This window comes from Hippocampus bargibanti, linkage group LG03 (assembly GCF_051943395.1).
Source record: "Hippocampus bargibanti isolate YZ-2025 linkage group LG03, ASM5194339v1, whole genome shotgun sequence".
Lineage (NCBI taxonomy): Eukaryota > Metazoa > Chordata > Actinopteri > Syngnathiformes > Syngnathidae > Hippocampus > Hippocampus bargibanti.
In genome coordinates, this window is record NC_142736.1 from 15,596,357 (window position 1) to 15,623,465 (window position 27,109).

Consider the following 27,109-nt stretch of genomic DNA (forward strand, 5'->3'; position numbering starts at 1 on the left):
TATTTTTTTAGGCTCTCCTGACAAAGATATGGTGGGGAGCAATGTCTACAGACACAGCCATATCCAAGCTTGTTGTGTCATTCTTCTGTCCACCTCTCATTTGGACAAACCTTATAAAGTTCTGGTGAGACTGTTTGGAGTGAATACAATTTTATTCCCCTATTTAATTTGTGTTTTTTTATGTGTTGTATTGTTGTTAATGTGTAGTGATGAGGAGCTGCATAATCAGACAAGTGAAGGAGCCTTTGAGTTGGACACTTTGGATACAGAGAAGGTTCTACTATTAACGGATGACGATGGCCACCTGTGAGTTTGAAATGACCCCCATGTGCATGATCCATAATGTTTCTCACATCATAAACTAATTGATTTTGATAATAATATGCTTATTAAATTCCGAACGCTCATCTGCACTTTTTAAGAAACTCTTCAGCTGCTGCCGCAGCAGATCAGAGCTGTGCATCAGTGTGGTGGCATTTCTTACTTCGTCGTTGGCATCGATTCTGGAGTGCTCCAGTCACTGTGTTCCTTGGAAATGTCATCATGTATTTTGCCTTCTTGTTCCTGTTCACCTACGTGCTCCTGATGGACTTTCTTCCACCACCGCCTTTTGGTCCCGGAGTCCCCGAGATAATGCTTTACTTCTGGGTTTTCACCTTGGTGCTGGAAGAACTTCGACAGGTGACTCTCAGTATTTTTTTTTCTTTGAATGATAACAAAAGGATTGGATTGGATTTGCCTTTATTAGTCTTGCAGTGGAGAAATTTACATTTCACAGGAGCAAAGTGATGAAAGGAATGAAAGTAGAAAAACAAAATACATGAGCTGCTGGAAAGGCAGCCACTCTCGCGGTGCCGTCTTGAAGTCAAAAGAACACAAAAAACACAGACAGACACAGAGAGTCATTCATTCTTAAGTACTTTCTGTACCCTCTTTGTTACATGAAGCAGGAAGGAAATATTGTAAAGGAATCTTTACATTCAGGAATCTGCACATTCCACCATGATGTCCCTGATCCACTGGTGGAAAGACGCTTTGATCCTCTCCTCTTTCATCTAGAACTGTTTCATCATTATGTGTCATCACAGGGTACAGCAAGTCCTGAAGAATGAATGTCTCTCTGTGTCTTTGTTTTGTCATATTGTCTCTATGCTGTCATATTATTTGTTACTTTTTTTTTTGTTCTTTTGACATCAAGACGGCGCCGCGAGACTGGCTGCCTTTCCAGCAGCTCATGTATTTCGTTTTTCTACTTTCATTCCTTTCATCACTTTGCTGCTGTGAAATGTAAATTTCTCCACTGTGAGACTAATAAAGGCATATCCAATCCAATCCAATCCAATCCAATCTCCTTGACAATAATTCTATCTTTAATCATGTATCCTCAATGACTACACTTCGAATGAAATAACATTTTCAAGACAATTAACTGAAAGTTGTTTTGATGATGTATAGGTTGGCTAATTATGAAAAAAAAAACAACAGTTAGCCCCATAGCGTACTTGTGTCTTTTCTCTGTTTTTGTGTCTGTTCTCTGAATTTGTGTGTAATAAAAACACATGTTGGTCATGTTGCAGAGCTTCTTTTCAGACGAAGAGGTGAACATCATAAAAAAATTTAAGCTCTACATGGAGGACAACTGGAACAAATGTGATATGGTTGCTATTTCACTATTTGTGGTTGGAGTTTCATGCAGGTTAAAAAAATACAGAACACTCACATGAACATAGAAAACAAAATGTAGAAGAATAGGACTGATTTTTTTCTGAATGGCAGGATGGTTGATGACACTTATGAGGCAGGAAGAACTGTTCTAGCAATCGACTTCATGGTTTTCACACTGCGGTTGATCCACATCTTTGCCATTCATAAGCAGCTGGGGCCAAAGATCATCATTGTGGAAAGAATGGTGACCAAAAACACTCTACACATACTACACAAACATTTAGCCTTGCAACATTCAATGTCGTTTTACCTTTGCACTCATGACTGGGAGAACCTGCTGTATGATATACATGGTTTTGAGGGATATTTCTGTGTTTCTCATTTATATTGCTTCACACTTTTTGCCATTAGTTTTGGAACAGTATTTTGTTGTGCATAAATGCTTGATTTACTGAGGGAGGAAATTAGCAGTCCCAAACTCCAAGGAATCCAAGGAATTTACGAGCATACCAACACACGTTTACCAGTTATCCCATTCAATATGAAGTTGTATGTTCACAAATTAAATCCCAATACAGTATTTGTAAAAATAAAAACAGAACAACAACATAAAATCTGATGCATCTTGATTTTTGTGCTGGTGCAGATTTTTCAGGCTTGCACAAACTCCGATTCCAATAAAGTAAAAAAAAAGCCAATCATTTGAACATGTATATGTCCGCCCACTAGGGTTTAACATCCGAACTTTATTGAAATTGTTTTTTAAACAAATACAAAAATGTCCCAGGGTGTGAGTGCAAATAGTTGTTTGTCAATGTGTTCACTGCATTTCCCGGGTCTGTGGTTTATTGCGAAAAATCCAGCTATGATAGAAGACGTGCATGACTGTCATATCCCAAACAGCGCAATGATTTTCTTTACAGATGAAGGATGTCTTTTTCTTCCTCTTCTTCCTGAGTGTGTGGCTGATTGCATACGGAGTGGCGACCCAGGCTCTGCTCCATCCTAATGACCCCCGGATCGATTGGGTGTTTCGCAGGGCCTTGTACCGCCCCTACCTGCACATTTTTGGCCAGATTCCTTTAGAGGAAATCGATGGTAAATAAATTTAGAATGAATGGATAATTGTCTAGATTTTAAAACATTGTATGTGTTTTCCATTGAGACAGTCCTTTTGTTTCTTTGATGATGCAGCTGCTCAGATGCCTGAAATGAACTGCACTGATGACTCAGAGGAGATTATCAAGGGTTTGCGGCCACCATGCCCTAATGTTTATGCCAACTGGCTCGTGATCCTTCTTCTGGTCATCTACCTTCTTGTGACTAATGTTCTCCTGCTCAACCTCCTCATTGCAATGTTTAGGTCAGGAGCTCATAAACAATATGGAAATGTGTTGATGACTCTTTGTTAGTAGATGGCTTTCAGAACAACTCTAGAAAGCAAAAAGATTGTATTTCATTTTTCTGCATGCTGTTTCTGTTTTGTGATCTACAGTTACACATTCCAGGTTGTACAGGGCAACACCGATATTTTCTGGAAATTCCAACGCTACAACTTGATTGTTGAGTATCACAGCCGCCCGGCACTGGCTCCACCTTTCATTATCATCAGCCACCTTTCTCAGATTCTCCTCAGCATGGTCAAGCAGCCTGAGTCCAAGCGGGAGCATCTTGGTGGGAGGATTTAAATCAACAAAGTTGCTAAGATTTAAAATAACACTGAGACTATAAGCCTGTATGTGTTTTCTATCATAGAGCGAGAGCTCCCAACAGGGCTTGACCAGAGGCTGATTATCTGGGAGACTGTACAGAAAGAGAACTACCTGGCCAAACTTGAGCGGCAACATTGGGAAAGCGGTGAGGAGCGACTTAAGAGTACATCCTCAAAGTAGGTGTTTCCGCCCACCTTTCTTGGTGACAATCTATCACATGGTCATCTATGAGCAACATTTCTACTCTAGGAGATTTGAGTGATACACCCGGACCTATTTTTATGACAAATGTGAATTAGGGAAAATGGTGATAGCTACATTAACTGCTTAAGAGTGTGAGTGATTATACCAGAGGACAACCAATCAAAACACAATTAACTTACAGTGCCTCATTGACTGTTGCTTCCATTTTCTTCCTGTCGTTGAGCCAATGTTGCTTTTCATCTTTGAATTGATGTTATTTTGCCTAGTGCCACCCTACTGCGACAGTATAATATAAATTATACATAATATATACAGTATATAACATATATAAAAACATATAATTTCTATAATGAAATATCTTATGACACATGTTTGACAAGTCTTGGTAAATTTATTAGATCATTGCCCAAGCTTTATGCACATCACATGTGACTAAAGTAAAATCATGTTTTTTTGTTTCTGTCATAGTCAATAAGAAATTTTAATTATTATTGTGATTCATTAATTTTACCCCCCTGAAAGTGTAAAGCATGTTGTCTCTTGTAGAAGCATAAATTATGGTCATATTCCTGACCATAAAATGTCTTTGGTGGTTAAATGTCACCCTTTATTTCAGATTTCTCAAATGAGTGTTCTGGCTTAATTCTGTTCGTGAATCAGTATAAAAAAACACCAATTTGATTTTTAAAGCAGCATTTGAGCACTATTAGTGGTGCAGATCAAAATATTTATTCGATTATGTATTTAGTTATCTTTACAACTGTCAAACTTAACCTAACTGTACTGGAAGACATGCTTTAAAATTAGGTTTTTTATTTAAGTAAGCCAATAGACCAAATAGCTCGTGCATACAGAATGTGTTTGCGCGCGCGCATGCGTGTGTGTGTGTGTGTGTGTGTGTGTGTGTGTGTGTGTGTGTGTGTGTGTGTGTGTGTGTGTGTGTGTGTGTGTGTGTGTGTGTGTGTGTGTGTGTGCGTTAGTGTAAATTGCTGAATTTGACAACAAATGCACTTTGATTGTTTGTTTACTTTATGCCAAGGGTTCAAAGTTTGCTCAGGATTATCGGTGGTGTTAAGGACCAAGAGAAACGTCTGACTTCCATGGAGGGTCAGGTATGTCCAAACAACTCGGGCCCGAATTCGCTAAAAAAGGACTGCGTGGCACTAACTTCTATAAATGGAGCAAACAGAAACCATCTAATTCACTGAGCACATGCAGCTGTTTAAATGCTTCACTAACTGCGCTGTCAACCAGAGTGTGTCTCAGAGTAAACAAACTTTGTTGCCGTGTTTGCACTGGTACATAATTAGTGCAATATCCTTTGTGGCTCAGAACTTGAAGGTGCATAAAATTCAATCTTTGTGAACTGGTGTCCTATCCTCCACTTGACATTTTTATCTGATCTATCATGTCACCTCGATTTGTATCTAGGTCAGATATTGTGGTGATGTGTTGTCTTGGATGGCAGAATGCTTCGCCCTGAGTACACTCAAATGTGGGAAAGAGGCTCCAGTTGCACCAAGTGAGTCAAGTGACAATCCAGAGTATGCTCTGTCAAGCCAATACTACTACTACACACAGTTAATGATGCATTTTGTGTAAATTAATGGACTCCAAAATGGCATTGTCTTTGGCAGACTGCAAGGCCAGCATTGAGGCCCATCGAAGTCAACTGAAGAAAGAAACCAATTGAGCCGAAGGTCAGCTTTACATTGACAAAGAAAAATTAATTGTGTCGTTAGTTGTGACATTAAGATGGCCAATTACGTCCATATTTTTTCTATTCTTAAAGATGATGTCAGTGACGAATTGATGCTACTGTAACTTTTGAAGGTACTTCTGTTGTAGAATTTTCACATTCACAATGGCCTTGGCATTTTCAAGGACTTGTTTGCCTTTCTGTGACTCTTTCAGTCCCTCTGTTGCAATTTGCTAATGACATTCTGCAAGATAAAGCGACGTCACCACTTCCCCTTGAAACATTCTCCGTTATGCCCGGCAATGTTGAGGATTAAAAACTTAAATAATTTATCACTGACAACAAGATTTTTGCTCAAAAGCTTCTTCTTGCTATCGTATTCACTACGTAGGCATTGTATTTTGAATATTTGTCTTCATTCGTTGTTCGTGTCATCGGGGTACTATCGCCTATACCAGCTGAATGTCGGCCACAGATTGCAAATGGAATGTGCAAAGAAAATGATTTTTCAATTAAAAAATGTGTATTGTGAAAACGAGTTCTCTCAACTCATTATTCACAGCAGAAAACAGGAATCTTTAATTCAGGCTATGGGCAAATAATATCTGCAACTTTCACATTCATGTGATTACTGACATTTTGTCAAATTCATAGGACACTGAATCATAAATCAATCATCTTTGATAATTTAGTATTCAACAGAATAGTCTACTTTGTAGTTGGTCATTTTGGATAAATAAATGCAAAAGCACATTTTGGAATTCTTAACCCTTTGGAATTTGGTAAACCCCTTCAAACATTATATCCCACTCTCTCTCTCTCTCTCTCTCTCTCTCTCTCTCTCTCTCTCTCTCTCTCTCTCTCTCTCTCTCTCTCTCTCTCTCTCTCTCTCTCTCTCTCTCTCTCTCTCTCTCTCTCTCTCTCTCTCTCTCTCTCTCTCTCTCTCTCTCTCTCTCTCCCTCTCTCATTTGACTTATGCACTTAATTGTGTACATCCAGCGACAGCAACCATTATTCAAGACACAAAGGAGCTTTATAATTGATTATACCCATGTCGTTTTTTTGTACGTCCTGGGTCATTGGGAAAAAAATGACAAAAAATAATGTGCTATGTGGTAGTAACAGTCAGTTTGTTGGCAGAAAATCAGCATCAGTAACCAAATCTATTAATGCTAAATGAACATGTGCTTGTTAAAAGATGTGCATATATGCAAACGATTTCATGATTAAAATAAAATGTCATCCAAGTACGAAGAAACGTTCAGATATTTGAAACATGTGAATAAATACCAGCACATCTGAACATTCAACACAGTCTGAGAAAACGAAGCATGACCCACATGCAATAGAAGTTAGTCGCGTGCAGCCTCAAGACCTCTCGGCTGCACTGTGGGTCCCTCACGCTGAAAGGCGTCAAAACGTGGGGTTACTTCACAGCGGATGAGGAGGGTGTCATCCTTGACAAAAGCTCGCTGATTCAACTGATGCAAGTGCAAGAAAGTCACATAACCAAACCCTTTGGGATTACGCTGAATTGTGGGCTTTTTGAAGGCTTGAAGGTCCGGCTTGGTCTCCATCACCTCCATATGATGTTGAGCTTCAGGGCCCTGATCTAGAATGGCCAAACGGATAGTGCCCTGGAAAGGCCAGCTTAGCTGTCCATCAAACGCTCCTTGCATGGTGTGGACAAAGAGGGAAATGTAGTTGGAACAGCGTGGAGCATTGGGGGTCTGCAGGTGTAGGCGGAGGCAAAGTTTGTAGCCCGGTCGACCGGTGTAAAAGCCCGGGCTGTGCTCAACCACCGGCAGGCCTGCTTCTTGGTTATGGAGGTGTGCCGAGAAACCTCTGAGACGCCAGATAAAGATACCATGACACTGCTGTGCTTCGAGCTCCTTCACTGTCTCTTCTAGCACATCTACTCTTCTCTGGAGCTGTGCAAGCTGACCTACCTGTGGCATGAAAACAGCAATCGTAAAATGGCAACCATTGACATGGTTCCTGCTTTTGTTTATATTCTAAGGCTTATCCTAGCCAGGGTGGAGGGTGAATTTGTTCTCGAGGAGTCAATGGCATTACATAAACAATAAGACTCTTGATTTACTGCAACTACTTCACGTAACATGCACCTTAAGAACATGTCAACACAGAATCTCTCTCAATAATAATAATAATAATAATAATAAAATTTCATTTCTAAGCGCCTTTCAAAACTATCAAGGACACTTTACAGTCACAGGATTTTTTTCTGCGGGTGAGCAGCGGCAGCCACATGCGCCAGCGTTCACAATTGGGTGGTAGACATCCTTGCTACATGCTCTCCAATACCGCAAGCTTGCTTCATGATAGGTAGTGTGAACCATAATTTTCATACTTAATAACTCATTGTATTGCTAATGGCAGGATTATTGCACGAAAACCCAACCTTGCAAGAATCTCATGTATAAAATAAGAAAATACCCGAGTATCTTCTAAGATGATAAGCTCACGTAGCTGGTGATCCTGTTTTACTAATCTTCCATCCATATCCCGGATCCTTTGCATTTCTTCGCTGGGGTGGCATGGGCCACAGCTGTTGCCACCGCTTGCATTTCCTTTACAAGATGATGCTGATGCTGTTGCTGCTCCTTGGTCATCAGATGAAACAGAAGCTCCATGAGCACAAAGTGACTTTGGCGTCGTGCCATTAAGGCTAAGGCATCGTACGAACTCTGCCATGTAACGCATGTGCATTTGTGTGAACTCCTGCATATGCTGAGCCAGGTTGTGTCGCTGCATCTATAAAGAACCACAGTTTGATAAAAAGTTGTGGAATAAGATATACCAAGAGATTTCCCAATTTGTAAGATACTTTACATTGCGCCACCTACCCTTTCCTTGCATCCAAAAGTGCTAAAGGTGCAGGCAATAGGGGCTTTCGGGCAATCTGTATCACAATGAGAGTCCATCTGCAACAAAAAAAATGGTGACTTAGATTTTCAAACTGTATTTTTCAGTGGCCTAGTTCTTGCTAAATCACATGAACACATGAGGGGTTCATCTCTGTTGTTCCTCGTTGTGTTCAGCTAGAAGGCACATTGAGAGCACAGAGGGACACCATAGAAACACAAACACACTAAACAATATGCAACATTCATCCATCCATCCATTTTCCGTACCGCTTATTCCTCATTAGGGTCGCGGGTGGGGGGTGGGGGGGGGGCTGGAGCCTATCTCAGCTGTCTTCGGGCACGAGGCGGGGAACACCCTGAATTGGTTGCCAGCCAATCGCAGGGCACACAAAGACGTAAAACAGTTACTCTCACACTCACACCTAGGGACAATTTGGAGTGGTCAATCTGCCTGCCATGCATGTTTTTGGAGTGTGGGAGGAAACCGGAGGACCCGGAGAAAACCCACGCGAAGCGACGACCTCTGCACTGTGAAGCCGGTGTGCTAACCACTCGACTACCGGGCCGCAATATGCAACATTAAAACCGCAAAATATTTGTTGCAAAAACAAGATTGGGAGAGTATGATATTCCGGACAGCTGTGCTTTGAGTATGCCTTTCAATTGAGAAATTGAGTCCTTGTTGAGCAGCGTTCCAGAGGACGGCTATAGAGCGACTCAATTATCTGCTCGTCACAGTGATGAGCCAGACAAGCGGGCCAGTGAAGTGGAAAAAGGATGAGGATCGAAGGGTGCGTAATGAGGTGGCAATCTGTCTTATGTTGGAGACGAACGGCGGGGTGAGCAGGAGGACTTTGAAATGTCTTCTAAATTTTACCAGTACCAGCATAGCTGATGTGAAAATGGGGCTGTGTAATAAAATGGAGGGCTTCTTGTTCAGTCCTAAACAACTCAATTTTGGAGTTGATAGGGGAATTTGTGAGTGAGAAAAAAATAATTGTCGCAATTGATACTGAAGTGACCAGGCTGTCAGCAACGATGACTGGGGAAGAAGTGAGAGACATGCCCAGGTGATTATTACTGCAGAGATGAAAGATGAAAGCAAGCTTATGTGGACAATGGTTCCTTCAATGATGATATCCAGACATTGAAACTGGCCAAAGGAGAAATATGGAGTTGTCTCAGGTAATAGGAGATGCGTTGATTTTGCCATTTGCAGGGTCCTAATGGGAGGAATTTCAATTTGTAGATGTTGAGAAGTTCGAACTGGGCAAATAGTAGTTTCAGGAGGTGGCAAGTGGGGAGAGAAGTGATGGGTTTGCTGGAGATATGGAGCAAATAGTAATAAAAATGAATCTAGGTATACGATAAGTGAATGCAGGGGGGGGGGCTCAGGAAAGAGCCCTGGACCACACCATTTGTCACTGGGGTTGATGATTTAAGTTGAATGTTCCTTATACCTAGCCTTTCATTGAAAGGTAGCAGTTGTCATAATTTAATTCACTGAAATTACCAGCTAAGTATGATGTATGATAACCGGTGATCAAACATGTACTACTCATGGTATTAGCATACCTGGTCTCGAATGAGATCCAGCCCACAGTACTGGCACTTAACACTCGCAAAGGGACACTGTTGCTCATGAAGCTGAAAGAGAAAGAACACATTGAAGGGAAAAGAAGACATAGGTATGCCATGCATGTTTAAAAATCTTGTTGTGGCAAATTTAGTCAAAGAAATAGAAAGGGGAAAAAAATATTACCTCCTTTTCCTCGTACACAAAACTTGCAACACAGTCTGGACAGGACATGGGTCTCCTTTGGCACTCTATGGTTTTGTGTTCCTCCAAGTAAATTTTGATCACAGACTTTTGGCATTGTGGGCAGGGCACAGTCGCAAATGGACATTGTGCCAAATGATTCTGGACAAAAAATGTAAAGAAAACCAGGAATGGGTACAGATCTTGAAAGTAATCTCCCCGCCTTTCTCAGGGGGTAGGAAACCAAGCCTTGTTGAGGATAGCTCAAGACAGTTTCATATCATTTTTAACGCTATCCGTCCATGTCTGTTGATTGAATTGTTTATGCAGTGAGGTGGATCATGAGGCTCTTCTGCAGAAAGAACATTGAGAGGGACCAATTTGTTTTTCGGACATAGATACACTCGAGCCTTAAAGGACAACCGACACCATTTTTCGTTTCCTAATTGACATCCGAAAAACGTTTTATAGCATCTAAAATACCCAAAACACGCAGGCTGATATTTTTGTCAAATGAAAAACGCCAATAAAAATGACTGAAAGTGTCCCAAAACTACTTCAAAATGGCCTCACAAAGTTTCTGTTTCAGAAGGTCCCGCCCCCTTGTTCCTGACGTCACGCTAATACGTCTTGACTTGCTCGAGAATCAAAACAATGGCTTCAGATTCGGAGAAGATGCTTTCTTGTTACTCATCTAGTTATGAGTATGATTCAAATAGTTCTGAAGAGGAAAGCATAAATGTTTGCAATCGATTAAAAAGTACTTGCATATCAATTCGAGCCACCAGGACTCCAATGTAGCGTCCCAGAAAATGCACAAGATGGCGCCCAAGCTCCGTTGGAAATGGGTTGATTTGTCTGCTGGGAATTTGTGTCAAATTGTCTTGATGCAACACACGATTCACCATCACGCTATTTATGTGTTTCCTTCTAATTTTGCCATCAGCACGGATCAACACAAAGTTTTCAGACCGAACAAAGTACCCAAAATCCATTGTGTGTTGCTTTCTCGGTCTGGGGCGTTCCAGACGTGACGACATGGTAGGTATCGTCACCAACTCAAAAACAAGACTTCCTGACTATTCAGAGAGTCTTAAAACGTAAAATATAGCTATAAGCGGTGGAATCTTCGTAAAATACGCTCAGTAGAAGTCATTTGAAGTGATTTTACAAATTATGGACACAACTTGTCCGGAGGCGTCGGTTGTCCTTGAAGATAATTATTTGATGCTATCTTCATATCAAACAAGAGGGAACACTGACTGATTAGGGGGCATAAATAAATATTTGGATCAGAATGACCACAACGTGAATCAAATGCACTTGCTAACTCACAAGACAATATTTTAAGCTGTTGAAAAATATTTCCATGTTTTTTCTTTTTCATTTTGAAAAGTCCCACCAAGCAATTGTACAACACTAATTGGAAAAAATTCAAAGGTGAAATTTTAATTCCTCTTGGGAGTCTCAATCAGTCCTCCAAATCGTCACTTTGTACAGAAAGGGACACTTATATTCTTATGGCAGATTTTCTCACCTCTAAATGTCGCAGCTCCATTTTGTCCATACAGCCAGCATTTGGACAACGAACAGTGAGGGAAAGAATCTCCCTTTTGGCAAAGTTATCAGGAAAAAGTTGGTCTTCTAACAGCATTTCATTGTCCACAGGGCATCTCTGTCCTGCATCCCTTTAAATCATGCATTTTCATCAAGACTGAGTGTACATTAAAATATGGCACTTCATTTTTTTGCGACACAATTATAAACATGGTAATGATGACAAGCACACATTTCAACATGTTTTAAACTATTTTTTTTAGACCCGAAATCAGAGATGTAAATACATTATTTCTAAATGATATCTTTCCTGCACTGATTCCAAATCAGTCCTTGTTTTTTCTCTATCACATTGGTATCAAACTCCTACAGAAGAGGATTAATACGGAAGAGGATTAGGGCCACTGAAGAAAAAATATATATAAAGTCAGAATTCTGAGATTAAAGTCAGAATCTTGCCAACCATTTTTTTCTTCAGTGGCCCTAATCTTCTTCCGTAGTACATCCATTTCAAATTATCATATGTAATAAATACGGTTGAGATATTACAAGCTTGTTATAGCCGTAATTTGAACAATGGTCAAATAAACTGTCGTTCCCGACTTCTGATTTCAAAACTGGTTCCCATCAATTTGTTGTGTCCTGGTTATGGAAGAATATGAAGTGATTAAAAAAATGTATATTTTTTCATATGGTCTCTGTGAGGGCAATTCGCGATACGAACACATTTTAAACATCTTTTCATTTCCTTACACATCGTTTTATTTCTATATCATGATGTCACATTCTGTCTGTCTTTACATAGTTTTTCTTGGACATTCTGCCATGACGTCACATCCAGTCTGACTTTATAAAACCTCTCACAAACAGCTCTTCTCTCTCTTCTCCCCTGTGCAGTCTGCCCCTCTGGAGTGAGCTGTTACATTTTGTGCCGTCCCAAAGATTAAATAATCTTTTTGTTTTTACTTTAGATTCCTGCTTCATTAATAATGACCCTAACAGTTTCACAGCTATAATGGCCCGGTTTGACACCACTGCTCTCGCACATCAGGTTTTCCAAATAATAATGACAATTGTACGATAGGTAATATGGAATTATATTTACAATAGTTTAAGAATTAAAGGACAACCGACACCTCCAGACAAGTTGCGTCCATAATTTGTAAAATCACTTCAAATGACTTCCACTGAGCGCATTTTACAAAGATTCCACCGCATATGGCAATATTTTACGTTTTAAGACTCTCGCTGAATATTCATGAAGTGTTGTTTTAGAGTTGATGACGATGCCGCAAGTGACGTCACATTCGGAACACCCCTGACCAAGAAAGCGACACACAATGCATTTTGGGTACTTTTTTCGTCTGAAATTAGAAGGAAAACTACATAAATAATGGGATGGTGAATCGTTGTGTGACGCAGCCAATTGCGGTAACACGGATAAAGAAGGTGTAAGTTTCCACAAATTCCCAGCGGGCAAATCAGCCCATTTCCAACGGAGCTTGTGCGCCATATTGTGCATTTTCTGGGCGCTACATCGGAGTCCAGATCGTCACCGGTTTCATTGCTTGGAGACAGCTCGAATTGATACGGAAGGACTTCTTTAATCGATTGCAAACATTTATGCTTTCCTCTTCAGAACTATTTGAATCATATTAATAACTGGATGAGTAAGAAGAAAGGATATTTTCCGAATCTGAACTCTCTGAAGCCATTGTTTTTATTCTGGAGCAAGGCAGTGTGTGGCCCATAGTGATGTCACGAACAAGGGGGCGGGACTTTCTGAATCTCCCCAGTTTTAAGCTCATTTGTGGCAGTATTGGGACACTTCAAGTCATTTTTATTGGTGTTTTGCATTTGACTAAAAATATCAGCCTGCGGGTTTTGGGCATTTTAGATGCTATAAAACGTTTTTCTGATGTCAGCTAGGAAACAAAAAAAAAGTGTTGGTTGTCCTTTACGGATGAGTTTCAACAAGAGGTGGATTTTTTTCTGAAACATCAAAGCTATCAATGACAACGCATGGGAAAAATTGAAATGCGCTGGCTTTGGCCAGTGGAAGTTGCACTTTGGGTAAATAGCTCTGACTGAATTTATTATGAGCCTAAATTAGCGTTGATCAGCAAAGCAACAACATACCGGATTGACTTCTCAATGCAGCTCTTGCAGAAACGGTGTCCACAGGGTGTTTGAATGGCATTCCTGAGAGCCATCAGGCAGATGGGACACTCGTATTTTCTCTCAAGTGGTGGGTCAAACTCCACATCGTACCCTTGCTCAACGTCAGTAGATGGAAGAATAGTAGTGGAACCAGGACTCTCTGTGGGACTTTGTAAGGATTCCCGTTCCCTTTCCACCATCGCCAAGGCACAACTGGACATGTCACCACCAGCAGCTCCTTCATAACTGACCTCCTCCAAACTCCCCTTGTGAGTATCAGAGCAAGACATCTGAGGAAGATGACACGTGAGTGGAAATTGGTGGGCAAACTTATCCAATGATTTTATCATCCTCACTCTCAAGCGGGGTGTTGCGCAATGTATAGATGGCTGACTATTCATCTACTGTACATCAGCTACAACATTCAGAAACACGACTGCACCTCGAGAAAGTTTGGGGAGTCATCAATTAGAGACTGACTGATGAATAAGCAAACATTTTTTTCACAGTACGATCGCTTATCACAGGTTTTATATTTGTTCTACTGTACCTTTGATAGGTTGGCTGTTTGTATGCGTTTCAATTAGTTTATGTCTAATCTAAACATTTAAATTTAAAATTAATGACATTTTAGAGACATCGTTGCGTTTGATGGGGACAAGCCGATCGAGCTTCCACATGAGGAACTGTTATTTTTACAGTGCAGGCTGTGGTGGCCAAAGACAGTTTTTTAAAGATATGTTTAAACTAATAACCAGCACAGCACGTATTTGGGGCACCCGACTCTAGCAAGTCCACCAAGACAGACAATCGTGAATCAAATACCATAATACATTGAAATACGTAGTACCTTAGGCAGGTCGGAAACTTATCGCTCGTAAGGCATTTCCTGTCTTTAGTATGTCAGGAACGTCAGAACATAGATACATTTACAACAGATGTCACCCTGAGTGTGTCAACTTCACTGAGTAACTTCATTGTCAGAGGACCGCTATGAAACGTCAGTGAGGCCGCCATATTGGGTGTGTCAAATTAAATATGCGCCGTTGGTGAACGGATGAAAGTCGGACTCTGAATTTCGTGAAACAAAGTATACACCCCACACAGTGCTTAAAGTGAACGCCTCTTGGTCAGCAATTTCCCACGTCAATATACGCCAAAGTCTAGAGAGATAATTTTAAACCTACAATTTCAAACTGTTTTTTACCAGGTAAATTTTAGTATTTGGCATGACATGCAATTGACTGGCAACCAGTTAGACTCCAGCATGCCAGTGACCCTGTTGGATACGGGGTCTAAAGAAATGACGGACACTGCATTTCTCATTACACAAAAAAAACTGATTCACATCATTTTGTATTGTGTTGATTGTCATACCAATCCCCCCGCTCTTTCTCTCTTCTTTCTGCTATTTTTTTACTTTTCTCCTCTTTTTCTTTTTGTATAATGATTATTCGTCAGCAACTCTTATTTCCTGTGAGATCAGGTATTGTCTCTTACGCGATTATGTCACCTAATGTATGTTGCCAACTTCAAAGCCAGTGGTTTTGATTGATTTTGTTATGTTTTGTTTTCAGTGTTGTTTGTTTCTTTTACTTTGTTTGCATGACATTTGTATTAAAAAATGTTGTTTGTCTCTCGGCGGTACACGAGTCTAGTGCCGCCGTGTGGTCGGAGGTTGTTTTGCTGTTGCCACAATGCTCAGGAAACAGAAAAATGGCGGACATCGAGAAAATCAGTCCTGACTCCGTCCCCTGTCGAGTCAGCTGTTCGCCCAAAATGTTTTTCCAGGGGAAGCTTTTTGTACTAGTTTGCATACTCATCGTGGACTCCGGACGAGCTACAACCCACTGGGTTGTCACGGAAGACGGAAAAATACAACAGCAAGTATGACAGCTCATTGAGTTTTTCTCGCTTCTATTCGGTGGTTAGCTCAAATGCTATCTATATTGGCTTTACCAATAAATTTTATTTCTATCTTTCGGATTTTGAACATGTTGATTCGTTGGTTTATTTGAGCGATGTCACAATATGATTGCTGATTTTTCACATGTCCAAATGTTCGAGAAAGTTGTTCCCGCAGCTTGGATTGGATTGGATTGGATTTGCCTTTATTAGTCTCACAGTGGAGAAATTTACATTTCACAGCAGCAAAGTTATGAAAGGAATGAAAGTAGAAAAACAAAATACATGAGCTGCTGGAAAGGCAGCCACTCTTGGGGCGCCGTCTTGAAGTCAAAAGAACAAAAAAAAACTAAATAACAAATAACATGACAGCATAGAGACAATATGACAAAACAAAGACACAGAGAGACATTAATTCTTCAGGACTTGCTGTACCCTCTTTGTGATGACATGAAGCAGTTCTAGATGAAAGAGGAGAGGATCAAAGCGTCTTTCCACCAGTGGATCAGGGACATCATGGTGGAATGTGCACGTCGACTACAAGCTAAATGTTGAAAGCAAACACGCAGCTGTAGCATCCATTGACGAAAAGAGATTGTCTCACATCTCCTGTTCCACATAAATCTGCTTCAATTCCAAGCCGCAACAGTTCCACATCCGCATCGGCGCTCTGCGCTGACGCTCCTTTCTTCTTATCGCGGGTTCCTCAAGCCATGCATCCATCCAGCCGCAGACTGTCCAACAGCACTGACCTTTCCACTGAACAAAGCGGGGCTGTGAAGATGCTGCCCATTACAAGCGCAAAAAAGCACAATGGCCCCTTTGGTGTCCCGCGATGGCAGTCGAATGGCTCCGACATTCCTCCCATTCAAAAACAGTACTGGCATATTCATGCTGCCGAAAAGGCGCAACCGCTCAGCACAGTCTCCTTGATGAATGTCATGGTCAAAAATGCTGAAAAACAATCCGTATCCGTTCCACACGACGCACAACAACACAAAGTGACAAAAGAAAACACAAAACAAGACAAAAACAACAACAAAAAAAACAAGGTTCATGAGAGCACTTGCTGAGGCTGCCTACTCGGGCGCCATCTTGAACTTCTACGATTTATAGTAAGGGGCAGCCCTCAAGGGAGATAGATAACAGGTAAGAGAAGTCAAAATGACCAGATCATATCGTGCTGTCTTTTATTGTTATCAAATAAGATGAAACATAAAAAAGTTACAGTCGCCTTTTGTTCATGTGCCAGGTTTGGGAGAGTAATTAAACATACTCTCGCGTAATACAACTGAACGATATACACTGTGTCGTGAGTGTATAATTTTGTTTAAAGTTTGTTTAATTACTTCCCTATGTCTCAACTTGTTGAAGGTTGATTCGCCTTTGAATCTCAAGCATCCCCATGACGTTGTGATCTTCATGAGACAAGAGTTCCGTGTTGACTACCTCAAGAAACTGGAGGTGAGTGAGTTTTGGTAGTGTTCAAATTCCTTAATCACTGAAAATACTCTGTCATTTCTCAACCTACTATCCAACCCTCTACGTTTTTTAACACATCGTCCGTTAATTGCTACACTTCACCTACTTTTTTGCATTTGTTTGCTTGTTATGCAATACTGTAAATTACCAGAGAATGGAGCCAAATTTCTGTCTAAACGGGAATTGGTTCAATAGAGACACCTTTGTATACTGCACGACGGAGCAACTAAGTTTAGCCCGGGTGGGTAGTGGATGTGTGAAGATAAATGTTGAAATGCCTACACACCTTCACTATTCCTATTTTTCAGGGTGATATAAGATCATTTTTGAAATAACTGGTGATATAAATATCAACAGTCCTAAAGAAATGTGTGTGTGTCGAATACTCCCGGGGCTTTTTAGTTAACAGCAAGACCTGCTATTTATTTTCAGGGGATTGCTGTCTTTCTTTAAAATAAAATATATTCCCTCTCAAACACTCAACTTGTTTGTGTCTGTTGTTATCTTTTCAATTTTGAGCAGAAGCTACTCGTGGCACAGAAAATTCACATTGAGGAAAATGAGGACAGAGACACAGGACTGGAGCAGCGGCACTACAAGGAGGATGCAGACTGCATTATGGCCAAAGTACCCCTTGGTGACCTTGACCTGTATGATGGCACTTATATTTCCTTAGAGAGTAAAGATATTCGGTAAGCCATGGCAATAAAGGACAAACATTTCCTTTCTCGAAAGACTGTCATGGAATGTCATGAAAGACAGTGTTACGTTCACTCTTTTGACTGTTGTCTGTCACATAAAGGATTGAGGGCACTCTAAGTTTTACAGAAAGGCACAGTGACTAAGATAATGCACTGTATATACTGTTAGATCTACTGTTTCTATGCATCATCGTGTAGATGTACAGCAATGGTTAATTGAAAAATATTTGTTTCTCATCATTAATTTCTTGTAAAATTGTGACATCGAGTTAACTTTATTATTGATTTTCTGATCAATTGTGTCTTTACTTAATGACTTGTACCACTGCCCTTTTGTGTGTAGACCCGAAGACTATGTGGATTTACTCTCGGTGCTGCCTCCAGATTTAGAAAAGCCAGACTGTGCAAGAGTGTTGGAATTGCCTTATAGTATCCACGCGTTCCAGCATCTCAGGGTGAGTATTCTGGGTAGCTTGTTATCAGTTGCACTAAACCGGATTGCTTCATTTTTAAATGAATGTACCGCTACTGTAAACAAATCAATATTTTCAAGAAACAATATTTTGAAGAAAGCACCATAAATAATTGTGATGATTATGATGATCATTTTGGCCATGATTGTGCATCCCATACATCACTGCATTTGCACGAGAGAATTGTACTAATAAGAAGGATAAACCTGTGTAAAAACCTCCTGATACAGTAAAGTCTCGTTATATCGATATCGGATATATCGATAGTCCCGGTTATATCGATACTATTTCTATGCACGCACGGAGAAAATTACATGCAAACAGGGTCGGATATATCGATAGTCCCGGTTATATCGATATTTTTTCGGACTCCCTTGAATATCGATATAACGAGACTTTACTGTATTTGGTAGTTATGAATGTGAGCAGATTTTCTGAAATTTAAAGTAATAAAATAACATATAACATGTCTGTATTCCTTTTGGTGTATTGGATTGGATTGGATTTGCCTTTATTAGTCTCACAATGGAGAAATTTATTATTATTTATTTATTTATTGCAGGGTGTGCAAGAAAGGACAAACCTCACCTCCCCATTACTTTCAAAGGAGGACCCAATTTATGGTTCTTTGTCACACAAACTGGGTCACAGTATAGATGTGGTGGGCCACCGCATCCACCAAGCATTACTGAGGGTAACCCCATTATTTATTTATGTATTTATTTATTTATTTATTATATTGTATTATTTATTAATTTATTACTTTTTAATTATATAATAATAATAATTACTATTATTATTATTAATATAAATTACGATGTACGGGGAAAGAGATGCCAATTTCACGGTAAGATCAGAGCATTCTCATCAAATGGTGAGTATAGTTTTTGCTTTTTTGAATGTTGCTGTGCCGTTGACCATTTTGTGTTTGGGAGCCTTTTATTGAGCGAGTTGCTTGTTCTGTAGCCACAAAGGGACTTAAGTCCTCTTGTGCCGGTCCCAAGCCCGCATAAATACAGAGGGTTGTGTCAGGAAGGGCATCCGACGTAAAAGCTTGGCCAAAACAAACATGCGAATCAAACCTCTAAAGATGGACGACACTGATTTGCTGTGGCGACCCCTTGAAGGGAAAAGCCGAAAGGAAAAGAAGATTTATTATTATTATTATTATTATTATTATTATTTTAGACCCGACAATGTAGAGGGAAAAGCATTTTGCACTTAAACGGACCTCTATGTATTAATGTGCATGCATTTGTAGTGTATCTGTCAGCAACAGGAAGAGCAGTTTTAAGTCTGATGGAGAGTTAAATTTGCAAGGATGATACTTGCTCTCATTGTGAATTTTGATAGACTGCTGCTGATTCAGCATGCCTAGTCCAGTCTTTCCAAGAAACAACAGTCTTTACAGTGTACTTCAATTTAGTCAAAGTCAATTAGTGGCTGATATGTTACAAAGAAGTTATCCCTGTAACGCCTTTGTTACTATGTTTGAAAATAATCATCTTCATCCAGCTATCAAATGGACTACTGTCAGTGTGTGTGGGGGCGGGGGGGTATGTCAGGGCAGTAATCCAACCCAAAATAATAATCATCCCTGTCTGTATGTTCCAGAATACATCTTCATGGGTGCTGTATAACATGGCTTCATTCTACTGGCGTATGAAGAACGAGCCTCAAAGGACAATGGACTGTGTGGTGCTCGCTCTGCACTTTTCCCCGAGGTAGCGTCAGCCTCATCACAAGGTCCATGCTGGATGTTTCCATTCAGTGTGTTTGTTTGAGAGCATCCACATATGTTCATATTTCCACGTTCTTTGTCTGTAATTAGGCATCACAAGGATGTCGCCCTGCTTAATATGGCCAATATCCTGCACCGCGCCCATTTTTCAGCAGATGCTGCTGTTCTAGCCCATACTGCCTTGGACCTGCCCTCAGACCTGTTTACCATTCACTACACTTTGGGAAACATTTATGCTGTGAGTTCAGAAAATACCATATTACTGGGTTATTTACAATTTTATCAAGAACACAAAGGTTCACACTGAGTATTATCAATAGTTCCACCAGGAACTCGCAAAGAAAAAGTGGGAATTCTGTGGGGAACAATCATGATTCTGCGGAGAACAATTCTTGATTTCACGGGCATTAAAAATGAACCTCAAATGAAGTTACAGTATAAAGCAAATTCACATAGGAAAAAAATACTTCTTTTAGGATTTGCAAAGCCAAAAAAAATTAACATTGTCGTTATAAAAAGTCATCCTCAACATTCTCTCTTTTCATCCATCCATCCATCCATCCATCCATTTTCTAATCCGCTTATCCTCACAGGGGTCGCAAGCGTGCCGCAGCCTATCCCAGCTGTTTGAGCAGTAGGCATGGTGCACCATGAACTGGTTGTCAGCTGATCGTAGGGCACATCTAGGCGAACAGCCACACATAGGGACAATTTAGAGTGTTCCACAAACCTGCCAGGCACGTTTTATATTTATTCACCTCTTCACTGTGAGGCAGAAATGCTAGAGTCCCTCTGTTTATTTTATTTGCATTACTTAAAAATGTGACTAATTTGCACAAAATTATGGGCTTAATGCAAAAAAACTGTTGTGTAAACAAGATTTAAACCAAATGTAAACTATACAATTTATTGGATATTGGAGACTTGCAACATACAATATCGATTCTTGTTCATTCATTACTTGCAGCAATACTGTGATGTCATCTTTAGTAGACATCTCCATGAAAAAAATATTGTATTTATTAATTTTTTTAAACAGTGTAATCATTCATACATTCATTCATTCATACATTCATGCATTCATTCATCCATCTTCCGAGCTGCTTTATCCTGATGAGGGTTGTGGAGGGTGCTGGAGCCTATCCCAGCTGTCTTCGCGAACTCGGCGCGGGACACACTGAATTGGTTGCCAGCCAATTGCAGACTAAGAACCAGCCAATCGCAGACTAACAACCGCTGTCACACTCACACCTATGGGCAATTTCGAGGGTTCAATCAGTCTGCCATGCATGTTTTTGGAACGTGGAAGGGAACAGAAGGACCTGGAATAAACAGGCCCGGGGATATCATGCAAACTCCACACAGGGAGGCTGGAGCGGTATTTGGACTCTGAGTCGCAACAGATATTCGCATATATGTGCCTTTAAAGAGGTACACGGCATAACTAATGATCAGCCTTTATACATTACGATGTGAAGCAGGGTCTAGGAAAGGATGGGGCTTTTTATTGTTGTGTATGAAAAATTTAGCTAACAAGCAATCTGCGATCTACACATTTGTTAGTTCCAACATTCTCTGCCCTACCAGATGCTTGGGGAATATAACCACTCAGTGTTGTGTTATGAGCAAGCATTACAGGCTCAGCCAGGATTTGAGTTGGCCTTAAGGAGGAAGCATGCTGTGCTCTGCCAGCAAAAGCTTGAGCAGCGCCTCGAAGCCCAGCACAGGTACGCATGTGTGCATATGTCCATTTTAACAAAGATAAAAAGGAATGATCAATAATTACAGTTTACATGTTTATTCATATTTCACATCATAGTAATTTACATCTGAAGTGCTAATTTATATAATACAGTAAAGTCTCGTTATATCGATATTCTCGGGAGTCCGAAAAAATATCAATATAACCGGGACTATCGATATATCCGACCCTGCGCGCATGTAATTTTATCCTTGCGTTCATAGAAATAGTATCGTAATAAGCGGTACTATCGATATAACCGATATCGATATAACAAGACTTTACTGTACTTAGAGATTACATGAAAATGTATCGTTCCAATCTCATGGTTGATTTATATGCCACATTCTTTGCTTTTGGCCACAAATGTTTGCCGGAATGTGCATAACGAAAACAAAATTACTTCCACCTTAGTATATCTCACAAAGATTGTGGTCATTTTCCTCTGATTTCCGAACAAAAGATATGTATTAGTTTATATTTGAATTATATATTTGAATTGTGCCACTGAAAATCAAGTACTTTTTTTGTGAAGTAATCCTGCCTGGAAAGTACATGTCAGGGTTGTAAACTGGTATCTGTAGGTGATACTTTTCTGTATATGGTGCTATTTACAGGATAGAAGCCCAGGATAGGCACTGATACTGAAATTGGTAGCTTGAAAAGCGCTTATAGGTGATGAATACATTTAGATTGCATTTTTAATTGCTTCTATTTTACTGTTACAAGACTTGTGGACAACCACATCTTTACTTGTAAACACCACGGGGGAACAATGAGCACAATATTTCAATACCCTTCCACCTCTAAATGCTGTATTGTGAATTATGATTATGTGAAATTGTTTACTGCATAAATAAGACTTCACTGAAGACCATCTCCATGGACAGTGAATGCCCAAAATGCTCCAAACAACTTATTATTGAAGCACTGCCCGACTTGCCCTTGCAAGAAAAAGACTACCTTTTCTCTTTTTCTATACAATCACGCGGAACTCAAGTGGGCAATGTGCATTTTAGTGATGACAAGTACCAAGTGTGTGTGTCTATCTCTCTCTCTCTCTCTCTCTCTCTCTCTCTCTCTCTCTCTCTCTCTCTCTCTCTCTCTCTCTCTCTCTCTCTCTCTCTCTCTCTCTCTCTCTCTCTCTCTCTCTCTCTCTCTCTCTCTCTCTCTCTCTCTCTCTCTCTCTCTCTCTCTATATATATATATAGTAAAGTCTCGTTATATCGATATCGGTTATATTGATAGTACCGCTTATTACGATACTATTTCCATGAACGCAAGGAGAAAATTCCATGCGCGCAGGATCGGATATATCGATAGTCCCGGTTATATCGATATTTTTTCGGACTCCCGAGAATAGCGATATAACGAGACTACTGTATATATATATATATATATATATATATATATATATATATATATATATATATATATATATATACAGTAAAGTCTCGTTATATCGATATCCGGTTATATCGATATTTTTTCGGAATCCCTTGAATATCGATATAACGAGACTTTACTGTATATATATATATATATATATATATATATATATATATATATAGAGAGAGAGAGAGAGAGAGAGAGAGAGAGAGAGAGAGAGTGAGAGTGTAAATGTGGCTCTTTTTATAGATCACTGCAGCGAACCCTGAATGAACTCAAGGAATACCAAAAGCAACATGACCATTACCTTCGCCAGCAAGAGGTGCTAGATAAACACAAGCTGTTGCAAGAAGAACAGATCCTACACAACATCATCCATGAGACCCGCATGGCCAAGGAAGCCCTACTTGGTAAAATGCTTTAAGCATAAAACTTTGGAGGCCAACATAATTTAAATCGTAAGTATGTTATTGCCGCAGGGAACCATCAAATTTGCCGCCTGGGTCATCAGCACGAAAGCCTCCACTGCTTGTTTGACCTGCCTGTGCTCCATCATCGTGGGGACCTGTTTGAACATGTAGATTTTGTCCAAGTAAGTGTTACATGAGTTTTGTTGAGTTTGTTTGGACCAATACTGTTGTATAAGATAATTTTTATGGTTTGAGTTCACGCTATTTTTTACACGTGACACAGGTACATTTTTTTCTCCACTGTGACCATTTTTGATAATGTGTCAATTGTTTTCCAAAATATATGTAGAGCGATCACTGATATATTTGTGATTTATCAATTTCATTTGTTTTCAAAATATTGAAAAAAAAATCCTGTATATAAATATCGATGAGAAGGTTTCTTCAGCCGTCATCTGTACAAATTTGAAGGTTTCGGACGTTTCGCCTCCTATTCAAGAGGCTTCGTCAGCGAACTAAAGTCTCACTGGTCGTATCGGCCCCATTTATATATCCCTAATGTCCAGACATGGCGGCGCCGGACACAGCTATGATAGGTCCCTACTCTCAGGTTGGGGGGAGCAGAGGACCACTCCCTGTGGCCCCACTGACAGTTCCTACATTCCTGACTAACGACTGGCCTATTTCCCCCACTCCCACCGGTATCACCTCATCAGCATTACGAATGTTGCCTAACCTGTTTTGCCTAAGCAGGCTATTGTATGAACGATCCAAATTGAACCTCACCCCACCAGACCGGTTTAATGAAGGATTTAGTTGTTTTATGAGAATCGCTTCTTTCACTCCCCTTTCAAACCATCTATGTTCTTTCGCTAAGATTTTAACATCATTGTCGTCAAATGAGTGGTTGCTAGCTTTTAGGTGCAAATGTACTGCCGATTGAGGCCCACTTGTATTATCCCTGCGATGTTGATGAAGTCTTTTTTTGAGAATTTGTTGAGTCTCCCCAATGTACTGCTCTTTACAACTTTCTTTCTTACAATGTATGGAATAAACTACAACTCCCGTTTTATTCTAGATTTTTTATTTGGTCAAAAAATACTGATTTACGTACCTGGTTGTCAGTAAACTAAAAAGTAAGCGAGGAGCACTTTAAGAAGATTGTTCCCTCTCTTTCTTCATAGTTTGGCGAAGAGATATCAGTGGCATCCAGTGTGGCACTTGTGTCTGGCTACATTTCAAATCAGTCAACACACAGCCCTCAGCTCCATCCTTCTGTGTCAGGTGACCAAGATCCTATTGCCGCCCTTTGGAGCAGTCATCATTATGACACACAGGCAAGACTTACAATTACACTTTATTGTACTGTAGAGACTTATTCTCAGTCATTCCCAGCTGTCCTCTGTCAGTAGGCAGAGTACACTGTGAACAGGTTGCCAGCCAGTCGCGGGGCACACATAGGCAAACAACAATCCACACTCTCAATCACACCATTTAGAATGTTGTATTGACCTGCCATGTATGTTTTTTGGAATGTGGGAGATATCCGGAAAAATCCATGCAGGCACGGGGAGAACATGCAAACTCCACAGACGAAGGCCATGGCCCAGAATTAAACCCTGGACCTCAAAATTATTATATGAATGTGACAAGCCTTTCCCTTTTTGCCAAAATTAAAAATGATTACCATATTACTTGATAGCATCAGTGATGTGCTTTTGTCAGTGTTGCAAGCTAGTTATCAAAAACATCCCATCTGTTACATTAAAGTGGAGTGGAACTGTAGAATGAATTGCTCACCAATACAGTATCGGGGATCGAAATATAGTGCACCAAACACTTCAATTTCGTTGGTGGCTCGGCTCTTTATCCAAGCAGTTAAGGAGACCAATTTCACGAATATGTCCGCTTTAATTTTTGTACAAGTTGAAATTTGCCAGGCTTAATCTAGAGGGTCTTCCAGTGAAATTGATTTCACTTGTATGTTTCTTCTGTAGGATATCCAGAGGTTGTTATGGCCTCAGAGGTCAGACTGCATTAGTGAATACCCAACTGTTCCCCCTGCGTACTTGTTGCCGACATACCACGTTTTTGATGAAACCATGAGTCACAGGTAAGTATCAATTCAAAATCTGTGTATATTTTCTCAAGTGCTTCAAGTATAAAATATACTGTAACTAATTGTATTTTATTTATTGCAATTCAGTCCAGTGGTAACCCTCCTCTATGGGAGTCACAGTCCTCCTCAAACTGTGTGCCTGCCAGATTGTGGTTCTCTCTCCCAAGGACATTCTCCTCCCCTGCCTGCTTCATTTGATTGGCTTTTGGAAGCCAAAATGCTTCCAGACCCCTTTGCCTCCCAGGTCTCTATCTGCTGTCCTTTTTTTCTGGGTTTTTGTAATACACTACACAACTGTTAAATGGATCATTGTATTTTGCAGATTGTGCAAAAGTCAACAGAAACAGTATATCATTGTGTGTGGTTACAGATTTTGCAGATCCGGAGTGGTGGTTGGACATTGGAACAAATTGGTTCCAGAATTGCAGAAATAATGAAATTAGTAAGGATACTTTGCACATTTGATCACTTGATCTTGAAATGTGTATTCTCATATACAGTAAAGTCTCGGTATCGATATCGGATATATCGATAGTTCCGGTTATATCGATACTATTTCTATGCACGCACGGAGAAAATTACATGCAAACAGGGTCGGATATATCGATAGTCCCGGTTATATCGATATTTTTTCGGACTCCCTTGAATATCGATATAACGAGACTTTACTGTATATCATGCACACTTATATATATGTATATAACGCATGGTCCAAAGAACAACAGCAACATTTTGTATGAATTCAAATATTTCCACACTAAGAAGGTATTGTTTGTGTAGGACCAACTATCCAGTTGGCACATCATCAATGAGGCATCTCTGTTCTGGCGGGCCCAAGGAAATGGCAGTCGTGCCCTTCAGTGCCTGCAGCAAGTGTGGTTCAAAATCCCTCCCTCGCATCGTCATTTGCCCCTCACAAATGCTGCTAATTTGATGCTGCATTATGGATTGACCACCCACTCACAAACGCTGGTGGAGCAAGCCCTGGTTTACAATGCAACTGAGGTAGATACTCATGAATGTAACTTTCTTTTATAATATTTTTTTTAAATAATAATTACAGTAGTTATTCTGTCTCCTGATTGGACCCCATTCATTAATATGAGCACAGATTAGCATAAAGCATAACTCCCCCACTGCCATTTCACCTGGAAAAATTAGTGCTTATATTTCTGAGCATATAAGCAATAAATTATTGCTTATACTTCTGAGCAAAGACCCCTTATGAAGAAAAACACAAATGGATTTGCCCGGACGCGGGTCACCGGGGCCCCTCTCTGGAGCCAGGCCTGGAGATGGGGCTTGTTGGCGAGCGCCTGGTGGCCGGGCCTACACCCATGGGGCCCGGTCGGGCTCAGCCCGAAGCGGAAACATGGATCCCCCTTCTCAAGGGCTCACCACCCATGGCCCAGAGGGGTCGGGTGCATTGTGAGCTGGGCGGCAGCCAAAGGCGGGGACCCTGGCGGTCCAACCGTCGATTGCAGAAGCTAGCTCTTGGGACGTG

The 27,109-nt window shown here is 40.4% G+C and overlaps 3 protein-coding genes across 4 annotated transcripts in view; 2 read left to right on the plus strand and 1 right to left on the minus strand.

Annotated features, from left to right (window-relative positions):
• Positions 1-6,009, plus strand: part of trpm5 (transient receptor potential cation channel, subfamily M, member 5) — a 28,331-nt gene extending 22,322 nt beyond the window's left edge. The window contains exons 15-28 of the mRNA XM_088992211.1: positions 12-124; positions 208-306; positions 423-681; positions 1,578-1,696; positions 1,777-1,909; positions 2,589-2,763; positions 2,860-3,028; positions 3,161-3,339; positions 3,421-3,553; positions 4,621-4,693; positions 5,013-5,103; positions 5,219-5,281; positions 5,374-5,414; positions 5,496-6,009. Of these exons, the coding sequence (XP_088848337.1) occupies positions 12-124; positions 208-306; positions 423-681; positions 1,578-1,696; positions 1,777-1,909; positions 2,589-2,763; positions 2,860-3,028; positions 3,161-3,339; positions 3,421-3,553; positions 4,621-4,693; positions 5,013-5,103; positions 5,219-5,274 (1,599 nt within the window). The 3' untranslated portion in view covers positions 5,275-5,281; positions 5,374-5,414; positions 5,496-6,009. The remainder of the gene's footprint in view (positions 1-11; positions 125-207; positions 307-422; positions 682-1,577; positions 1,697-1,776; positions 1,910-2,588; positions 2,764-2,859; positions 3,029-3,160; positions 3,340-3,420; positions 3,554-4,620; positions 4,694-5,012; positions 5,104-5,218; positions 5,282-5,373; positions 5,415-5,495) is intronic.
• A 135-nt stretch (positions 6,010-6,144) lies between these two features.
• Positions 6,145-14,610, minus strand: traf6 (TNF receptor-associated factor 6). The gene is made up of 8 exons (XM_088992212.1): positions 14,495-14,610; positions 13,624-13,934; positions 11,465-11,615; positions 9,931-10,089; positions 9,744-9,815; positions 8,148-8,225; positions 7,738-8,055; positions 6,145-7,229 (listed from the first exon to the last, which is right to left on the minus strand). The coding sequence occupies exons 2-8, from the start codon at positions 13,932-13,934 to the stop codon at positions 6,633-6,635; spliced, it is 1,686 nt and encodes a 561-aa protein (XP_088848338.1). The 5' UTR covers positions 14,495-14,610; the 3' UTR covers positions 6,145-6,632.
• A 720-nt stretch (positions 14,611-15,330) lies between these two features.
• ttc17 (tetratricopeptide repeat domain 17) overlaps positions 15,331-27,109 on the plus strand; it is a 28,856-nt gene continuing 17,077 nt past the window's right edge. For both annotated transcript variants that reach the window (XM_088992213.1, XM_088992215.1), the window contains exons 1-15: positions 15,331-15,531; positions 16,924-17,013; positions 17,554-17,723; positions 18,076-18,187; positions 18,768-18,899; positions 19,820-19,929; positions 20,037-20,184; positions 21,534-21,673; positions 23,326-23,486; positions 23,556-23,668; positions 24,671-24,823; positions 25,484-25,599; positions 25,693-25,849; positions 25,976-26,047; positions 26,386-26,610. In XM_088992213.1, the coding sequence (XP_088848339.1) occupies positions 15,361-15,531; positions 16,924-17,013; positions 17,554-17,723; positions 18,076-18,187; positions 18,768-18,899; positions 19,820-19,929; positions 20,037-20,184; positions 21,534-21,673; positions 23,326-23,486; positions 23,556-23,668; positions 24,671-24,823; positions 25,484-25,599; positions 25,693-25,849; positions 25,976-26,047; positions 26,386-26,610 (2,070 nt within the window). In that variant the 5' untranslated portion in view covers positions 15,331-15,360. The remainder of the gene's footprint in view (positions 15,532-16,923; positions 17,014-17,553; positions 17,724-18,075; positions 18,188-18,767; positions 18,900-19,819; positions 19,930-20,036; positions 20,185-21,533; positions 21,674-23,325; positions 23,487-23,555; positions 23,669-24,670; positions 24,824-25,483; positions 25,600-25,692; positions 25,850-25,975; positions 26,048-26,385; positions 26,611-27,109) is intronic.

Excerpts from the sequence above, each read along its gene's own strand:
- traf6 (XM_088992212.1), bottom strand. The coding sequence starts at position 13,934 with ATGTCTTGCTCTGATACTCACAAGGGGAGTTTGGAGGAGGTCAGTTAT. Across the intron at positions 10,090-11,464 it reads TGGAGCTGCGACATTTAGAG|AATCATTTGGCACAATGTCC; the intron begins GTGAGAAAATCT and ends TTTTTTGTCCAG. Across the intron at positions 9,816-9,930 it reads TTGTGTACGAGGAAAAGGAG|CTTCATGAGCAACAGTGTCC; the intron begins GTAATATTTTTT and ends TTTCTCTTTCAG.